Genomic DNA, 16,919 nt, shown 5'->3' with positions numbered 1-16,919 from the left:
ATTCACCAAACCCCTTACAAGGGTGGACTGATAATCTGAGAAACAGGCAGTCATATGCATGTGTATGAAGTAGTACTGCAAATATCCTTTAGTTAAAATCTAGCTGTATGTGTATGAAAAAATTCACACATCTGTATGTTATATATGCTACAAACTCTTTTGTACCTAGTAAACAACTTTAAAATTAGTCCTCTTTCTTAGTCACCTCCTTGAAAGACCTGGAAATGTAGACCTTACGCTGCTTTCCCCAAAGTCAGCCAGCCAGTTTAGTTATGGTTGGGCCAAATGTGTTTTACAGAGTAACCAAACAAATGCAAATGTATTTGAATCTTTTAATAAGCACAAAATACAAAGATGAATAAAACATGACCCTTATGCTTAGTGATATTGTAATGGTATCCTGTTCTAAATTAAATCCCAGGCTAACCTGTGCTTTGTGGATGTAGACAACCATTTCATCGAGCTGCCAGAAGACTTACCCCAGTTCCCGAATAAACTTGAGTTCATTCAGGAAATTTCAGAGATACTAATGGCTTTTGGAATTCCACCTGAGGGAAACCTTCACTGCAGTGAAAGTGCCTCCAAGATGAAGAGCCTCAGAGCATGTGACCTGGTTTCTGATAAAAGAAATGGGAACATAGCAGGATCACCTTTGAATTCCTATGAGCTGCTAAAAGAAAATGAGACTATTGCAAGACTCCAAGCACTTGTTAAAAGAACAGGCGTGAGTCTAGTAAAGGTAAGCTATGAAAGTATCAGCACTCTCTGAACCTTCAGTAGTAGGTTGTCTGAAGTCACGGTCCAAAGACGTTGTTCACAAACCTTGTGAACATCCGAGAGGCAAGGGCAGGCTTGGGGGGAAGAGGGGGTGCGGTTTAACCCCACAGCACCTAGGGAAAGCTTTCGCTATCCTCCAAGTGTTTCTTTGCCAAGATAATGTGTTCTAAAAAGCACCTTACCTTGTTTATTCTTGGTTTTAAGATTTATTCTAAATTTACACCACTTTCTTACTATTTACTATTAAGAAATAGTGGCTAAAACTTACTTGCTAGTGGCTAAAACTGACATCCACATAATCCTGAAGTTAGGATCCATTCTTGGTTTTTATAGGTATCTTTCTTTAGGAAGATGTAGAATACGTATGCTGAGTATGTATAATTTTGCTTGTGTATGTTTGCCAGAGGGATACTATGATGCTTTTTTCTGGTTGATGCTGTAAATTGCATTAGTGTTTGATTCCCAGCAAGTGGATGTGCATAGCTCATGGTGACTCTGGTTAGATTTTTTTCTGGCAATCAGAATTGGGAACTCTTTCATAAAAGGTATTGCCTGAAAGACCACTGTGTGTTTTTTGAGCCTTTGTGGAATGGAGTGAAGATTTTCTCAGCAAAGGTTTTATTTCTTGCATGTTTCAATTATCTTGACCAGTTCTTCATTGCTGAGTCTGATTCCTACTCCGTAACTTGGGCTGCAGGTGGGGACAAACAGAGAAAGAAATTGTGTGACCTACAATAGGTTGGAGAGCTGCTTTGTGGGGAGGGAGCTGCAGGGCAGTTACAAGAAGCAGCATGTTGTTACTAGACCAAATTTGATGCTCAGATCAGCTGTGTTCCTCTTCTCACGTTTTTCTTTTGCATTGTTTTACTGTTGTTGAGGGGAAAATTGCTAAGAAACATTTGTTCCTTTCCTGAATGGATTGGGAAGTAATGGGAAGAGTACAGGTCTTTTTAATTTTTGCACATACAGGCCTTATCTACTCTTTTCCATAGTAGTTAAAATCCCGTTTTACTAGCCTTTTTTGTGATGATAGGAGTGTATAGGTTGTAACTGTCAAAATTTTCTCAAATATGTAATTAAGAAATCTGCTTAATGCCAAATACCCAATTAATGAGGAATGAATAGATTCCAAGTGCTACTTATGAGATACAGCTAGAAGAAATGGCTGAATAGCAGAGCGCTTTGTAGCAGAGAGCATGTCTATAATGCTATTTATAGCTGGCCTTGGACTGCTATAACCAAGGTGCTTTAAGAAGCATGGGACAGCTGCAGCAACTGCATTATTGTGCAGGTGTTGTAAGCTCTGTGTATTATGTCAGTTATGTGTGGTGGTGCCTCTTTTATAATAATTAACAAAGGCAGGGGTAGTAAATGTGTATTCAAACTAGTGCGTGAATGCTTGTGGCTTGGATTTTTTACATTTTTCTAAGTACTCAATTCCTGTCAAAACTAACATGAACTGAATATCTGCATCTCCTATTCCTGTTTTCAGAAATCTTAGCCCACGTTTTTAATGAAATATAATGCATTTTCAGTTAAAATTACTCTGGGCTGTGTAGTGATGAATTACGCATTACACTGCTAAGGACTGAAGTTACAGGACATTAGCTACTAGACATGCATGGCTTCTTCTTACTGTGCATTTCTGTCTTCATTTGAAAGCTGGTAGGTATTAAACTGTAACAGTACTAAACCTGGTGTAACCTTGTGTTACACCAGACAGAAATATGTATTTGCCTAATATGCAGGGATAGTAAACACCCTTAAAAAGCCTAATCAGGTGATTAAAGGGTAGAATAAAGTAAATCAAGTATATGGCATACGTGGCATGTGTATGGTTGTTATCTATCCTTTTTAGTACTAAAGTAGGTTATAGTTTATTATCGAAATTAGAACTTTTATAGATAAAGGTTTCTTTCTAGATTTATTTGATGTTGTTGTTTTATTACAGTACTTGAAACTAATCTATTTTTTAATGGGAATGTTGACTTCAGAGCTGAATGACAGATTCAGAGTTTAGAATACCTGTCAAAGCAATGATACAAATGTTTTGTGTGCTCCCTTTCTTTCTCAGTTGGAGGTGCGAGAGGAGACCAGCAGCAAAAAGGATCTTAAAATTCAGTGTGATGAAGAAGAATTCAAGATTTACCAGCTGAACATTCAAATCCGTGAAGTTTTTGCCAACCGCTTTACACAGATGTTTGCAGATTATGAAGTATTTGTTATTCAACCCAGTCAGGACAAGGAATCTTGGTTTACAAACAGGGAGCAGATGCAAAACTTCGATAAAGTAAGCTGTAATAAGAAGCTGTGTGAATGTAAGAAGTAAAACAATACTCAAACTTAAGACTTTGTTTATTGAGGACTTGCAAAATTGTAATTTCTTCCATAAAATTTCAGTGTTCCCCAAAACAGTCACATAATGTACATGGAAAATTACATGCATACACATGCTTAGAGAGGTAAGGATATGCTTTTAAGGATACTGTAGTAAAATACAGTTTGCTGTAGAAGAATAGCTTAGGAAGCCTCACTTTAACGTTGATGTAGAGGTTAGACATTAATATTACTAGTGAAAATACTTTATTATTTTATTATATACCAGAGGAATTGCTGAATATGTTCATGGATAAAGCCATGACTGCACGTGACACTTGCATACATGTGTACCAGATGTTTTCCTAGCTCTTTTCTAGGGAAACACAAGACCCAGTTCTTCGAATTTTACTACTGCCTTTTTTACTGGAGATCAGGTATTTGTCAGTAGGATAGTTCATGTGGGTGAAGATTATGTTGCAGCATTGCCTGCTAAGGCGCTAATCAGATTCCCATCAAATCATATGAAAAGATTGTCATCAACTTTATAAGGCTATGAGTCCAGCCAGAAGTACGTAGTATCCACACCTGTGGTACTGTTGCTGTGGTTAGCTGATTCTGTTGAAATTCTTTGAAAATAAAGTAAATAGTAAAATCACAGTTAAATAATTAGTGTGCTATAATAGTAGGCTATTGTCAGGAAGCTGGAGATTTCATATAGACTGCTTGTTCAGAGATAAAATTGGCGTGTGTAATAAAACTAGGCTTTAAGTGGCACCAAAGCTCTATAAAATATCATTGATTAGAAAAATAGGTGCTTTTGGTGGATGTATCTCGCTGCAGATTCCCAAATACTCTTATCTCTTCTTGTCTATTAGGCATCTTTCTTGTCGGACCAGCCTGAACCTTACTTGCCTTTCCTCTCAAGATTCTTGGAGACGCAGATGTTTGCATCTTTTATTGACAATAAGATTATGTGCCATGATGAAGATGATAAAGACCCTGTTTTGAGAGTATTTGATTCCAGAGTGGATAAAATTAGGCTGCTAAACGTTAGGACACCAACTCTGCGAACATCTATGTATCAAAAGTGCACAACCATTGATGAGGCTGGTAAGAGTAATAAGCCACTTTCTTGACACTAAAGAAAATACAACTAACCAGTGCTGTTTGTGGTAGACATTAAATAATGAGTCATGATTTGAAACCTCAAAAAAACCCAACAAACAAACAAGATAAAAAAACTGAGGTATAAAGTTTAAGGGGGAAACTAAGTGTTATATTGGAAGCTGAGATGTGAGATGAAGTTAGTGTAAAGTTTAATTGAACTCAACTGTTTCCCTGCGTGCTTCGTGTGAAAGATGTTTGAGCTTAAAGAGGATAAATGTTTTGCTCCTTTTTTCAATGCACTCTTGTACTAGTGCACCTGTTGGGTCACCAAGAAACTTTTACCTCCTCTCTTAAATTTGACGTCCTTTTTAGTTGAGGATGTGTGATTATATATACCTATCTGATTAAGACACCTTAAAAAAAAAAATCTAACTTTCTTATTGTTTCAGAGAAATCTATTGAATTAAGGCTAGCAAAAATAGATCACACGGCAGTCCACCCACACTTACTGGACATGAAAATTGGACAAGGGAAATACGAGCTTGGATTTTTTCCCAAGCTTCAGTCTGATGTTTTATCCATTGGACCAGCAAGCAACAAGTGAGTAATCTAGGACAACAGTTCCTGGATCTTGGCATGGTACCAAAGCAGAGATACTAGAAAGCAAATCCAGTATCTTTTTGTGAGCACAAATCAGATGATGTGGGTGGGTTGTGTGTGGAGGGGTTTTTGTTATATCTCTTGCTTTTTTTCCCCCTTCTCCTTCCCCTTTTTTTTCCTCTCCTTTTTTTCCCATCTCTTTTTCACCTTTTTTTCCCTGCTTTTTCCTTTTCTTTCTGTTTTCTGAATGTCCAGAAGCAAATTTAGGTAAGAAAGCCCTATTATGTTTGAGGTTAAAACTGATATATTTTGAGTTACTTGTAATTACTGTTGATGTAAAGCAGATCTCCTTATTGGATCTCAGTTAAGACCTAGCAAATGTTCTAGGATATCTTCTTATAAAAACTTTGAAGGAAGAAGAAGAAGGTGTAAATTGCAACTAGATATCATAAGAGAATGGAAAAATACAAAGTAAGTGGACATATTGTAGTTTTTTGAAATCCTTTGGTTGCCTCACAGAGATTCTTTTGTGTGTATTTGCAGTTGCACTTTGTCTGATGTAATTGATGTCAAAATGTTCAATATACAGTAATATACTTCCACTGCTGCCCTTCACCTCACTCTTGACATTTGTTCAATAATATTCCTCTGTCTGTAGGTGGACAAAGAGAAATGCTCCTGCACAATGGAGACGGAAGGACAGACAGAAGCAACACACAGAGCACCTGCGTCTTGACAATGATCAGAGAGAGGTGAAAATCGTTCAGCTATAGAGATCTGATTCCCCCCGCCCTTAATTGCCTGAATAATGCTCTGTAGCCTTTATGAAATGTCTAGACAGTCACTTGCAGTCCATCTCTGCTCTCCCTTATGTGTATTTAATACAAATGAAGGTCCTTAGCAGATCAGAATTTCTTAGTTTGCCTATTCTAAAAGTTACGCCATTTTTACCCCCTCTCAGGACAAAATCATTTCATTCCATATACAGGAGACTTCCCTGAAAATGTTTTCACATGCTTTAGAATTTTGTGGTGTGGTTTGTTTTTTCTTGTTGCTGTGTTTTGGGTGGGCGTGGGTGGGTTCTTGGTGTTTAGGTGGGTGTGGTTTTGGGTTTTTTTTTGTGTTGGTTTATTTTTTAATGTAAGAGAGGGGAAGAGGAAGGGGAAATTTAAGTTAAGTTTTCAGTCATCTATTTCCTGTTTCTATATAAATTAGTCACCCTGTGCTTCTTTTGTGTATTTGACGGAGAAAAGACAATCACCTCCAGAGAGTGATAAATTTAATCCTAAAATCAGAAGCATTGCCTTTTGGAGTTGCCTGGCTTTTGTCTATAGATTGTAAAGAAAGTCTTAAGGTGGCAGATTGACACACAACCTCATGCTAAGGTGGGAATGTGAACCCCATCCATACTGTCAGGTTTGTGTCTGCCTGTTTCTGCACAGCTCAGTCTGGTGCTGATTTGGCCACCTTCTGAACTGATAATTTCTCTAATGACAGTTCCTACAGCTGATAGTTACTGTTTGTGGTGAAGGGATTTTGAAAGATCTGGGTGATGTGAACTAATTACAGTACAGTTCCTGGTTCAAATGATGCAGACTGCAAACTGTTATACCAGGTGTTGATTTATGGGTAATTCTGAAAATAATCTGGTTTAACATATCAGAATTAATTTTGTTTTGTTTTGTTTAGTAACCCAAAGCTCTACTTTTGTTTAATGTATGTTTTTCATTGAAGACAATATTCTCTTGCCTTGTTAAATATCTTCAGAAAAGCTTCATTTGGAATTTTAAAGTAGTCTTGTGTCTGTTAGGATAGTGCTGTCGAAATCAAGTACCTTTGTCCAGTTCATTCTTTTATGGTAGTGATGAGTTTAATTGCTTTTCCAGTATACTAATTTCCAGAATTTTCTCATTGGTTTGTTAAAATTGTGTTGAAGTATAGTGTCATCTATGTCATTCATAACCATGTAACAGAAGAATGCCTGCATAATAAAAACCCACCTACGAGTAGATTGTGGCTTTGACATGTTCTCTCTGCTCAGATAACTAAAGTACTTTTTACGTAGAAGTAGCATAAGTGAAGAATAGTTGATTTATAACCTTATTGCTTTTAACAATTATGATGTTTAGCATGTGAACTTCTGAGAGATCAATTAGGTACTCACAAAGGCAAAAGTCTACCTTTAGTCTCTGGGGGGTTTTGTTTGTTTTGTGTTTTTAACTGACCCTTCACAAGCTGATTATCCTGTAGGAGTTACTGTGTCACACAAGGCAAATAATTTTTGAGGAATAAGATTTACAAATACAGATTAACTGCCAGGTTAATCTATACTGGTGTTTCAGGGTTGTATGCAGTACCTTTTTGATTTCATAATACTGACTGAACATTGAACCCCTCTCCCAGGTGAACCACTGACTTTCCTATTCAGTGTGAAAGAATGGGGAGGAGGCCAATCTGAGATGAACACTGGGGATCAGGCTGAGGAGGAGGCAGTGGTTTCAAAGTGCAGTGTTGTGAGTTGTAGATATATTGAAGCTTTGGGGCAGCCAACATAAATCTGTGGAATTGAAGCTTAGTGGTTTTTAACTTGCAAATATTTGTGCTCAGTGGAGAGCAGAGTACATCAATCCAATGACTAAACACTATCTTTTCTTCTTTTCCTTTCAGATTCATTACTTACAAATTTATTTTTATGTTGAATGCTTGGGAGTTCTGCATTGCATTATGTCTTCACTCTCTTCCTTTTCTGTTTTGCATGCTTGCTTTTATTACTTTACATGTGCTTACCACTTTCACTTTGCATGGTCTGCTTGGCTTTTTGCTACCAACTTCTCCTGCCAGCACCTGGACTTTTCCATGTCAGAACTTCCGTTGCAGTTATGTTTAGTCTGGGACCAGCATGATTGGCCCTTCATGCCCTCTATAAAATCTGTGTCAGAGCGTTATCTGGTATGTCCAATGCACAATATGACTGTAATCATAGTCCTGGATAAAGATGCATAATTAAATGTATATATCATAGCTCTTTAGTGTAAGGCTCATGGAGAAGGTGTGGTTTCCCCTCTTTACAAAGATCATACTGTGTTTGACAAATCTTATCTGTTCACTGATGTTTCAGTCGGTCATTATTTCAGTGTAAGCTAGAGAAGTTGTGTATTAATCTGAAATACGTACTAATCCTTAGTATTCTGTCACTGCCTATACAGGACTTTATAACTTATTCACAGTTGGCCATGCCTCAAACAATCTTTGGTCACCTGGCTTTCGAAGCATTTGTAATAGTATTCTTGTCTCTGAGATGAAAACAGTGGCAACTCCTTGGCAATAACAGGAGCTGAAAAGCTCTTTTGAGTATAGTGAGTTCAGGAAAGTATTTTGCTCAAAATTGCAGATGGTTCATAGCTGAGAGCTGCTGGTAGCATTTTGAAGCTGTTTTGTGAAGAAGCTGTTTCTGTAAGAAACAGAATTTCTGCAAGGATGCAGGGCATAGCACAGATCTCAGATGTTTTCAAGCTCCAGGCAAAGTTTTCTTGCAGTCCCCGTGTAGACTGGTCTGCCATTTGAATAGACGTGGTCTGGGTAATTACTACAAGCTTTCATTTTATATGAAAAAATAACAAGATAATTCTCAGTGGTGGAGGGAGTAATCGAATCTCTATGCATCTAAATATCCTTGGCAGTTTGTATTGTGTTTTTGTTATTCAGCAATGTGTGTTCTAATACTAGATAGGTAACATGAATTGGGATTTGACTTCCAGTGAACTAGCACACTAAGTGCCCAGTATAATGCTGAAAGAGGATGTGATCCTTTCCTCCTCGTTGCACAGGGGTGGGTTATAAAGATAAGTTTACCCTTTTCTCTTGACAAAGTAGTCTCACTTGCACTTTTATCTGTATTTGTCAATTTTTTACCCCAATACAGAAGTATATTCAAGAAGCCAGGAATCTGGGCAGCACTATTCGACAGCCCAAACTGTCTAACCTCTCTCCATCGGTAATTGCACAAACAAACTGGAAGTTTGTAGAAGGCTTGTTGAAAGAATGCCGTAATAAGGTAATACAGAGATAGTTCTGTTCTCTTGCACCTCTTATTCGTCCTTTATGGACCGTTTTGTGGCCAATGTGTTTGAACTCTCCTCTTCCATCATGTGTTTCTGCTTTATTCATCTGCCGAGTTTTGCATGGTAGTGAGAAATTCATGAAGAGATAATGTATTTAGAAATTCTGCAAGGAGTGGAAACTTTATCAAGCAGATTTATGATAGAGAATGTAAAATGATAGAAAGATTGAATATTCTGATGGGTCTTTATCATCCCACTGCCATGTCTATTATAGTATATTTCAGTTATCACTAGTGAGACTATACTATTTCAACAAGACTGAATATTCCAAAAGAGAAGGTTGTGGTGAAAATGCAGGAGCTTTTCTCATAACTAAAGGAAGTGGGTTAACAAACTTCTGAAACGTAAGTTTTCAAGCACTAAGCAAAGAAATTTGGCATTAGCTTGTATACATGCTTCACCAGTATGTATTTGACAATATATTCATCTGAATTAAATGTTAATGTTTATACTAACACAGTAAAGAGAAGAGTTATCAAATAGACACATTCTTGCCGTAAGTCAGTGGAGGTAATACAGCAATTGTATATAACTTTGTGAAACGATGTTTGAAACATGCATCTACTTTGGTTTTCTGTGTATATGAAACTGTCCAAATAATCCCTGTCATTTTATAAGAGAGGTGAAAATCCCTGAAGATAGACTGTGGGAATGCAACTCTAGTGAATGTAGTAAGCCTGCTGTTAAAAAATTACCAGGGGAGGTGAGGAGAAGAAGCTAGAGGCTAAGTTGGGATTCTTCGTCTCAACTGAGACTGTGTGTAGGTGCCTTAGGGAGTATCACTCATTTGAGAGAGACTCTAGAATAGCAACAAAGATGAAAAACTGTGTAAGAGATGATCAGAAACAATTCCGTAGTAATTTTTCCCTCCAGGTAGCTATACAATGACTATTTTGTGCCTGGGAGACTGTACTTCTGAATGTTGGTGAGATCTTTGTTGTCCAGAATGAAATTGTGCATGATTTAGGAGGATGTGGCTCATCAGGAGACTCAAGAGGTACACTCCAGAATGGGTTTGGTTTAAACACAAATACCCTTCTGACAGAATGGGGTCTCACAAGAATGACATATCCCCCTGCTACTTGGAAGCACTTGTGCACATTCACCTACACTGGAAGGAGGTGGACATAGCATATTGCTTCTAGTCCTGCACTCATGAGACTTCAGAAACACCTGAGACCCGTGTTGCAGGGCCTTGCTGCTAGGTCTCTCACTTGTCAATGTGTGTCCTGCTGTTCCCTTTCTTGGGGTTACTCTGTGAAAGCTTATGTGCCCATTTGCAAGCCCCCGTTAGGAAGGTGGAAGAGGCTGTAAAGTAATCAACAGTAGTGCAGCCGTGGCTTGAAAAACAAGGATGAAAGAAATGCAGTCCTGCACCAGCCTCAGAAATACTGTGTACACCCAGTTACTCTGCCCAATCTTTACTATTGTGTGCTTCCTTGTTGGTTATTTAAAAAGTCTAAGTGGAAAGTTCCTGTGGAAAGAATTAACTCTCTTGCCTTCTCCTTTTTGAGACCAAGAGGATGTTGGTTGAAAAAATGGGTCGAGAAGCTGTGGAGCTAGGTCATGGTGAAGTGAATATCACAGGTGTGGAAGAGAATACCCTGATAGCCAGTCTGTGTGACCTCTTAGAAAGGATATGGAGCCACGGTCTGCAAGTCAAACAGGTGAGGAACAAATATTCCTCTATGTTGCAGAGTGCACTTTCCTAAAGTCATGTTATGCTCTTCCTATTTCTGCTTCCAGAGGGTACTTTTTGTGTGTATATAGATGTGTTAAAATACTTGTCTCCCTCTAGCCTTTTTTATGTCAGTTACTGCCCCCTTGTCTGTCTCTACTTTCTGCTCTGGGGTATGTGCAAGTGTACATGTAGATGTGTTCCACAGATGACTTCTTGGAAGACTTTCTTTCCATTTAACCTGGGGGTTTGGTTTGGTCTGTGGGTTTTGGTGGTGTTTTTGTTTTTTTTTTTTCTTAATAGGATGGTAAATAAAACTTTTTCGGTGTTCTTAATACTTTTGCTAATGAAGTTGCATAGGTTAGAATGCAGCATATCTAAAGATGCTCTAAATGGGATATGGTATAGGGAATTTGTTTTCGTGCAGGATAATTTAGTTTTCAAGAATAAAACCCTTCCTATTTTGGTTCTTCCTGGATGATGGAGGCATAGTTAAGTGATATTTACCAGATCACAAGTTAGGGGTGTTGTTTTTCCTATGAAACTAATAATTGTCATGTTCTTCTGTTTGGAGTCACTTGTGGGACTAGATGGATTTTGGAAGATCTTTATCTTTTCCTCCTCCTTTGTACAAAGAAATAGCAAGGACAGTGAGAATAACATTTTTTTTTTAAAGCACATGCAGAATAAACGTACATAGTCCAGTCAACTGTAATTCAGTATCTCTGTTCCCAGCATCCAAGCACCAGTGTTTAAATCTGCTCTCCTTCAAACTACGTAGCAGTTCTCTATGTGAAGATTTATTGTGTGATTCTCTCCCTTCCCTCTTGTATATCACTTAGGATAGAAGCTGTACTGCTTTCGTCTTAGAAGACAGAGCATCAGTATACTCTGCTTCAACTCAGATTTGGGCCTTTCAGACCACCAGACGGCCAACCCTACATAAGGTTAATGCTTTGGATTGATTGCAGATGTTGGCAAACAGTGCTGAATGGTGGAATAAATACAGTGGTGGAATATAATAGAGGCCTGATGGAGGAAGTGCAGCACATCTTGTATTATGATCCACAGTTTAAAAAAAAAGAAAACAACAAAGGCACCACCAATTCTGTGTGTGCTCTGGCCTTTATTAAACATGCAAAAGCCTGCTGGTTTATACATGGGTTTTATTTTATTTTTCAATACAGAGCCAAGTAAGACTCTTCTTTCACAATTGACCATAGTAATGAGGATGACTTTCCTTCCACCAATGCCTGCTTTTACCTCTTCCCTGCTGATGAACCCTGAAAATCCTACATTAGCTACCTGCCAATTCTTCCACCTGCAGAGTGAATCCACACCTTCCTTTGCCCACAGCAGTGCAGGAGAGTTGTCAGATATAGGATCTAATGACTGAAGTAGTCTGAACTTTCAGAAGGCCGTGGTTATTCTCTTGCCTGTTCTCTGTCCCACTGCTTCCCTTAGGCTGTCTTCCTTTCCCTTTTAGATACAGCTTGCATCATCATTGCTATTTGGTGAAGTTAAAAGAGGGTAACGTGGTGGTAAAGGAAACGGGCAGATATATATACACTGCATGAGTTCTTACATTCATCATGTTGTTGACATCTGCTTGCTGCAGGATCCTTTGTTTGCTGTTTCATGTGAGCTGTTGCAGTTCTCCTTGCCATGGTGGCTAGTTGCTGAACACTAGACTGTGTGTGCATGTGTATGTTCATTGAGAGAAATGCCATTTTGAATGTAGCTGTTCCCTGGTATTTTTCATGCTTTCTTTTTATGTTTGTGTAAGTCTTGCAGTTTTGGCTTTCCATGTTGGATCTGTCAGGTATACACATGAGATACTGAGCTGCTCTGAATTTTGTTAAAAGTTCACCAGTGAATGCATATTTGTAATAGATTTCTCTCAACACAGATGTTAGAGACACTCTAGGGTTTATTTTCTGAAGGCAGGTCACTTCTGGAATAATCCCTCATGATCATTAGCTCTTTATGTCAACTGGAGTACACTATACTATTAAAAATCAGAGATTTTTAAAGATAGTTTTTTTAAAAAAAGGTATTTCAGAGGTGAACTGTATTTACTGCACTTCTAGGAAGGCATTTACATGATTTTAGATGACATTGATAGTGCAGAATTGACAACCATTGCTTTACAGTCTCACTTTCTTTCTGCACAAAGTTGTAAATAAAAATATTGCTTTATAATATGGCTGCATTTCTGAAACGCAAAACTGCAAAATCTTTCTTGGGATTTCAAATTAATATAATAATTTAGGAAGATAAGTAATACTAAGAAATTTCCTCTCTAAGTAATTCCAATCAATGTCTTTGAGAGCCCCTGTTCAATTACTGCCGCCTTTCTGTGGCTTTGCAAGATTTTGGTTTATTGTGCAGAATATTTTAGGATGAATCCAAGAATCTGTATAGTTTGCCAGCGAAAGATTTCCTCACACTCTGTGTTAAGCCACCAGCGGTTCAAGAAAGCAGCAATGAGCAAGGCAAGGTACATCTTTTAACATCATTTGACAGGTTTATCTTGGCCTAAGTACTACCTCCCAAGCTGTAATTTTTAAAATGGTTTTATAATGTGTAGAGTTGGAGTATTCTTGCTGATATGCTTTCATTCTCTTGTTTGTGTTTTGAGTTGTCAGTTACTATGTGTGTGATTAGCCAAGTCGTTTGCCTGATGAAATAGAGGGGATCTTCTGAGGTTCTAAAAATTGACAGCATGTATCCGTAGCCCTGTATTACCCTCAAGAGAACAAATGCACAAGGCTTGATCTGGGTATAAGATGGTTTACTCAGGCTGGTTCTGTATCTCTTGTCACTTCACTGCTGGAGAGGCAGGGTGGGTAAGACACATAGTACAGGTTATAGCCTCAGACTTAGAACTCCTAGAACACTTGCACGTAGTGTTTTACAAGCCTTTAAATGTTCTCATCATGTTAATGAACGATGAGGAAGGAAGCTCACTTGGCTTTTTTCCTGTTACCAGAATCATTAGATCCGAGTAGTTTGACTTGTTTTTCTTTCTCTTTACATTTTCTCAGCACCTCCAACTTGTGTCTTATTTTTGGTTTTTACCAATGGCTTTATAGGGAGAGACATATTTAAATCAAGCCTTTGTTATGGCTGGTACTTTCAATGCTTTTTTCTTTCTTTGTTTCTTTTTTTTGGCTTACTTTTATTTAGCTGATAGTGATTTCTTTAATGAGGTTTTTGTTTTGGTTGTTTGTTTCTTCTTTTTTTAATTTTAGGGAAAGTCTGCTTTGTGGTCTCATCTGTTACACTACCTGGAAAACAGACAGAGAAAAACTACATCAGGCAGCTTCAGTACCTCAGGTAAGATTGGCTGCCACTGGAAAAAGATGATAAAAAAACTGAGTAAGAGCTGTCTGCAGATTTGCACCATGCAGAGATTGTTTCCTTGGAAATATCCTTCACTAAATATAACTGAATCAAGTATTCTATCTGCTACAGAATTAATAGGACCTGGTGTATTGTCCCAGTATATGTTGTGAAAAATAAAATTGTTTGGATTGAGCCCGCTTTTTTGGGTCTGGTGTCTGACTACTGCAGATACCAGAAATATCTGGTGTTTCAAAGATAGGCTTCAAAATTTATTGCTCTGATATACCAGCCTTCATATGACACATGGTCACTGCATGACTGGCAAAGCATATTGAGTTACGGATGGGAGTGGAAACCAAGTATAAATATATACAATGGAGCTCTATGTACTGAAGTTTTACATTCTGTCTTGAAAAACAATTGAACAGTAGGCTTATTGTTTAAAAGAAACAGGCATTGAAAAAACTGCAACAAAACCGAGAAACAACAAAAAACATGGAAGAAACATTTTAATTTTTGTTATATACCGTGATGCAGTAAAAGTAATATTACAAAGTGTTTCTAAGGTTATTAATGTAACTTTTAAACCCTACTGCTCATGTCAGATGTGGGCATAGGGTATAACATAAGTTACACCCTTTGTGTGTAACTCCAAAAAGGGGTATAGATGGCTCTGGGGGAGGCGGTGGGTGGTGTAGGCAAAAAGCTGAGCATTACTAACATGCACAAGGTCCTGTAAGTAACCAAAACCAAAGATTTGGAAAGTGTTAAGGTCTCCTGAATGTCGCTTGGTCCATGGTGGTTTTGCGTATCAGACTGAAGTTGCAATCATTTTTATCTTTTCTAACTTTAGATTGAGGGCAGGGACTGTATTTCATGTACAACTTCATTATAGAGTGGAATTTGAAAGATAGGAGTAATAATGTTGCTTAAAAACCCTGAAGTGTTCTATTTTTAAAAATAGTGGTGTTACAGGAGCATGCAAAGTGATCGATGAGTTAAGCATATGATGTGTGGTGTACTGAGCAAAAGACGTTGAACTCAATTTTCTGCTGTCAACAGTACCAATCATTTTTACTACATAGAAAGAAAATAGGGTAGTCTTTAGAAAATAATACTTGATTAGTATATATCTTAAGCCATTTGATGTCATACCAATTTCAGTTTAATCTAAGCTCATTAAAGTGTTTAATGCTCAGTGTGTGCTGATCTGCATAACCATCTGTGTAGCATATTACGTTTTCCTGTCATTTGAAGTGGAAATATGCCACAATATCTTCACAAAGCAGTAAGTGCTCAGTAACTCAAAAGTGCAAGTTGGTGTTAATTGACCTCTTTTTTTTTTTTAATATATATTGATTTTAAAATCTTTATAGGAATTTATACTGACAAATTCTGTTCTTCTGAATCTAGGAATACTTCTTGATTCAGAAAGGAGAAAGTCTGATACCAGTCCAGCCATGTCACCTCTTAGAATCTCTCTCATCCAGGATATGAGGTGAGTTTAAGTTATTAAAACTAACACAGAAACCTATGAGGTTTTCACACTTCTGTGTTTCATACAGCAGGAGGGGAATGTGGGGGCGATTACTTTTTTAAGATATGTAGTGCAACCTTTTCACTGACCTTTACAAAAACATTTCATACGGTCAAGATTTTATATTTTCACAGCTACTGCTTATAGAAATACCCTGGCACTGTTTTAATCTTTTTTATCTTTTTTTTCTTTTCTTTTTTTAAGTACTCTGTATTGTTTTATTTCCACAGACATGTGGGTGTAGTGTATGCATTTTCCCAGTCATTGACAAGTTGGTTGCATAGCTCTGAGCTCATTCTTGCTTCTCAGTGAAGAAAGCAGTTCAAAGAACTTGTTTGATATAAAGAATGGGTTTGTCTGACAATGAGTACTGTAGTGTGAATAAAACTATAACTTCTGCGCAATGCCTGTTTTTCCGTACATCAAAAGCCAATATGCTTAACTTCTAAATTAATTCTGAAAGGCTTTTTTATCCTCTTTTTTCCTTACCAACATCTAATTTTTTTGGTAGGGAGGAGTGAATTTTCAAGGGACATGCTTGTCCTTTCACCATTTGTGCCTTGCGTACAAGAAAAGCTCCTACTGAGCATGCAAAGACAGTATTTAATTTTCCAAAGCACTCAGCCATAACTATTGCAGTGATAAGGTCCAGAATGATTCTTAAATCATGTGAGGCAATGGGTCTGCTTTAGAATTTTGTAAATAGGGCACTGCATTGCAGATATTTCCTTTTCAGGCTCTTACTCTTTCTGAGCTAGATCTGCAAGGAATTTAGATAGGGCTGAATGTTTAGGTGATCATGTCTCTTTTTCTAGTAGTTTGCCTGATATTTTGGATTGATAGCAAAATTTCTTCTTCAGCCTAACTTGATTCAAAAGGGCTGTCACTCTTTGAAAATACTGAATAATGTCTTTTGTTATTTTTTTCCCTCTCAGGCATATCCAGAACATTAGTGAGATCAAAACAGATGTTGGCAAGGCCAGAGCCTGGGTTCGTCTGTCTATGGAAAAGAAGTTGCTCTCCAGGCACCTAAAACAGCTGCTTTCAGACCATGAACTCACAAAGTAAGGCAATTTATCTTGGACAAAGCTTTTAAAAAATAAAACCTGTTCAGTTGTTTGACTTCAAAAACTCAGAAGTGCCTGTTCCATCTGCTTAGCAGTGTGCAAAAGCAATGGAACTAACTACCCTTTCAAGTGTGTCACTGTATCTCTGTTAGTGATTATGATTCAGTGATGGCATTCTTCAGATGCAGAATCAGTTCTGTCAGACTGCCTTCAACTTTGAGGTGAAATCTTAAAAAATTGCTAGGGATTAAATGAAACGGAGCCTAAGTCCAAACACCACTACTTTGCTCAGTTGAGCTTTTTATAGAATCATAGATTAGTTAGGGTTGGAAAGGACCTTAAGATCATCTAGTTCCAACCCCCCC

The 16,919-nt window shown here is 37.7% G+C and overlaps 1 protein-coding gene across 1 annotated transcript in view; it reads left to right on the top strand.

Annotated features, from left to right (window-relative positions):
* DENND5A (DENN/MADD domain containing 5A) overlaps window positions 1–16,919 on the top strand; it is a gene marked incomplete at its 5' end in the record, with an annotated part of 49,700 nt that overhangs the window by 19,520 nt on the left and 13,261 nt on the right. The window contains 11 exons of the mRNA XM_010012499.1: window positions 422–739; window positions 1,244–1,246; window positions 2,852–3,067; window positions 3,972–4,206; window positions 4,653–4,803; window positions 5,462–5,555; window positions 8,726–8,857; window positions 10,439–10,591; window positions 13,857–13,941; window positions 15,364–15,448; window positions 16,423–16,551. Coding sequence (XP_010010801.1) covers window positions 422–739; window positions 1,244–1,246; window positions 2,852–3,067; window positions 3,972–4,206; window positions 4,653–4,803; window positions 5,462–5,555; window positions 8,726–8,857; window positions 10,439–10,591; window positions 13,857–13,941; window positions 15,364–15,448; window positions 16,423–16,551 — 1,601 coding nt within the window. The remainder of the gene's footprint in view (window positions 1–421; window positions 740–1,243; window positions 1,247–2,851; window positions 3,068–3,971; window positions 4,207–4,652; window positions 4,804–5,461; window positions 5,556–8,725; window positions 8,858–10,438; window positions 10,592–13,856; window positions 13,942–15,363; window positions 15,449–16,422; window positions 16,552–16,919) is intronic.

The sequence above is a fragment of the Nestor notabilis genome, unplaced genomic scaffold (assembly GCF_000696875.1).
Source record: "Nestor notabilis isolate BGI_N333 unplaced genomic scaffold, ASM69687v1 scaffold4934, whole genome shotgun sequence".
Lineage (NCBI taxonomy): Eukaryota > Metazoa > Chordata > Aves > Psittaciformes > Psittacidae > Nestor > Nestor notabilis.
The sequence above is the reverse complement of the archived record's forward strand: the minus strand, read 5'-3'. Positions and strand labels throughout refer to the sequence as shown.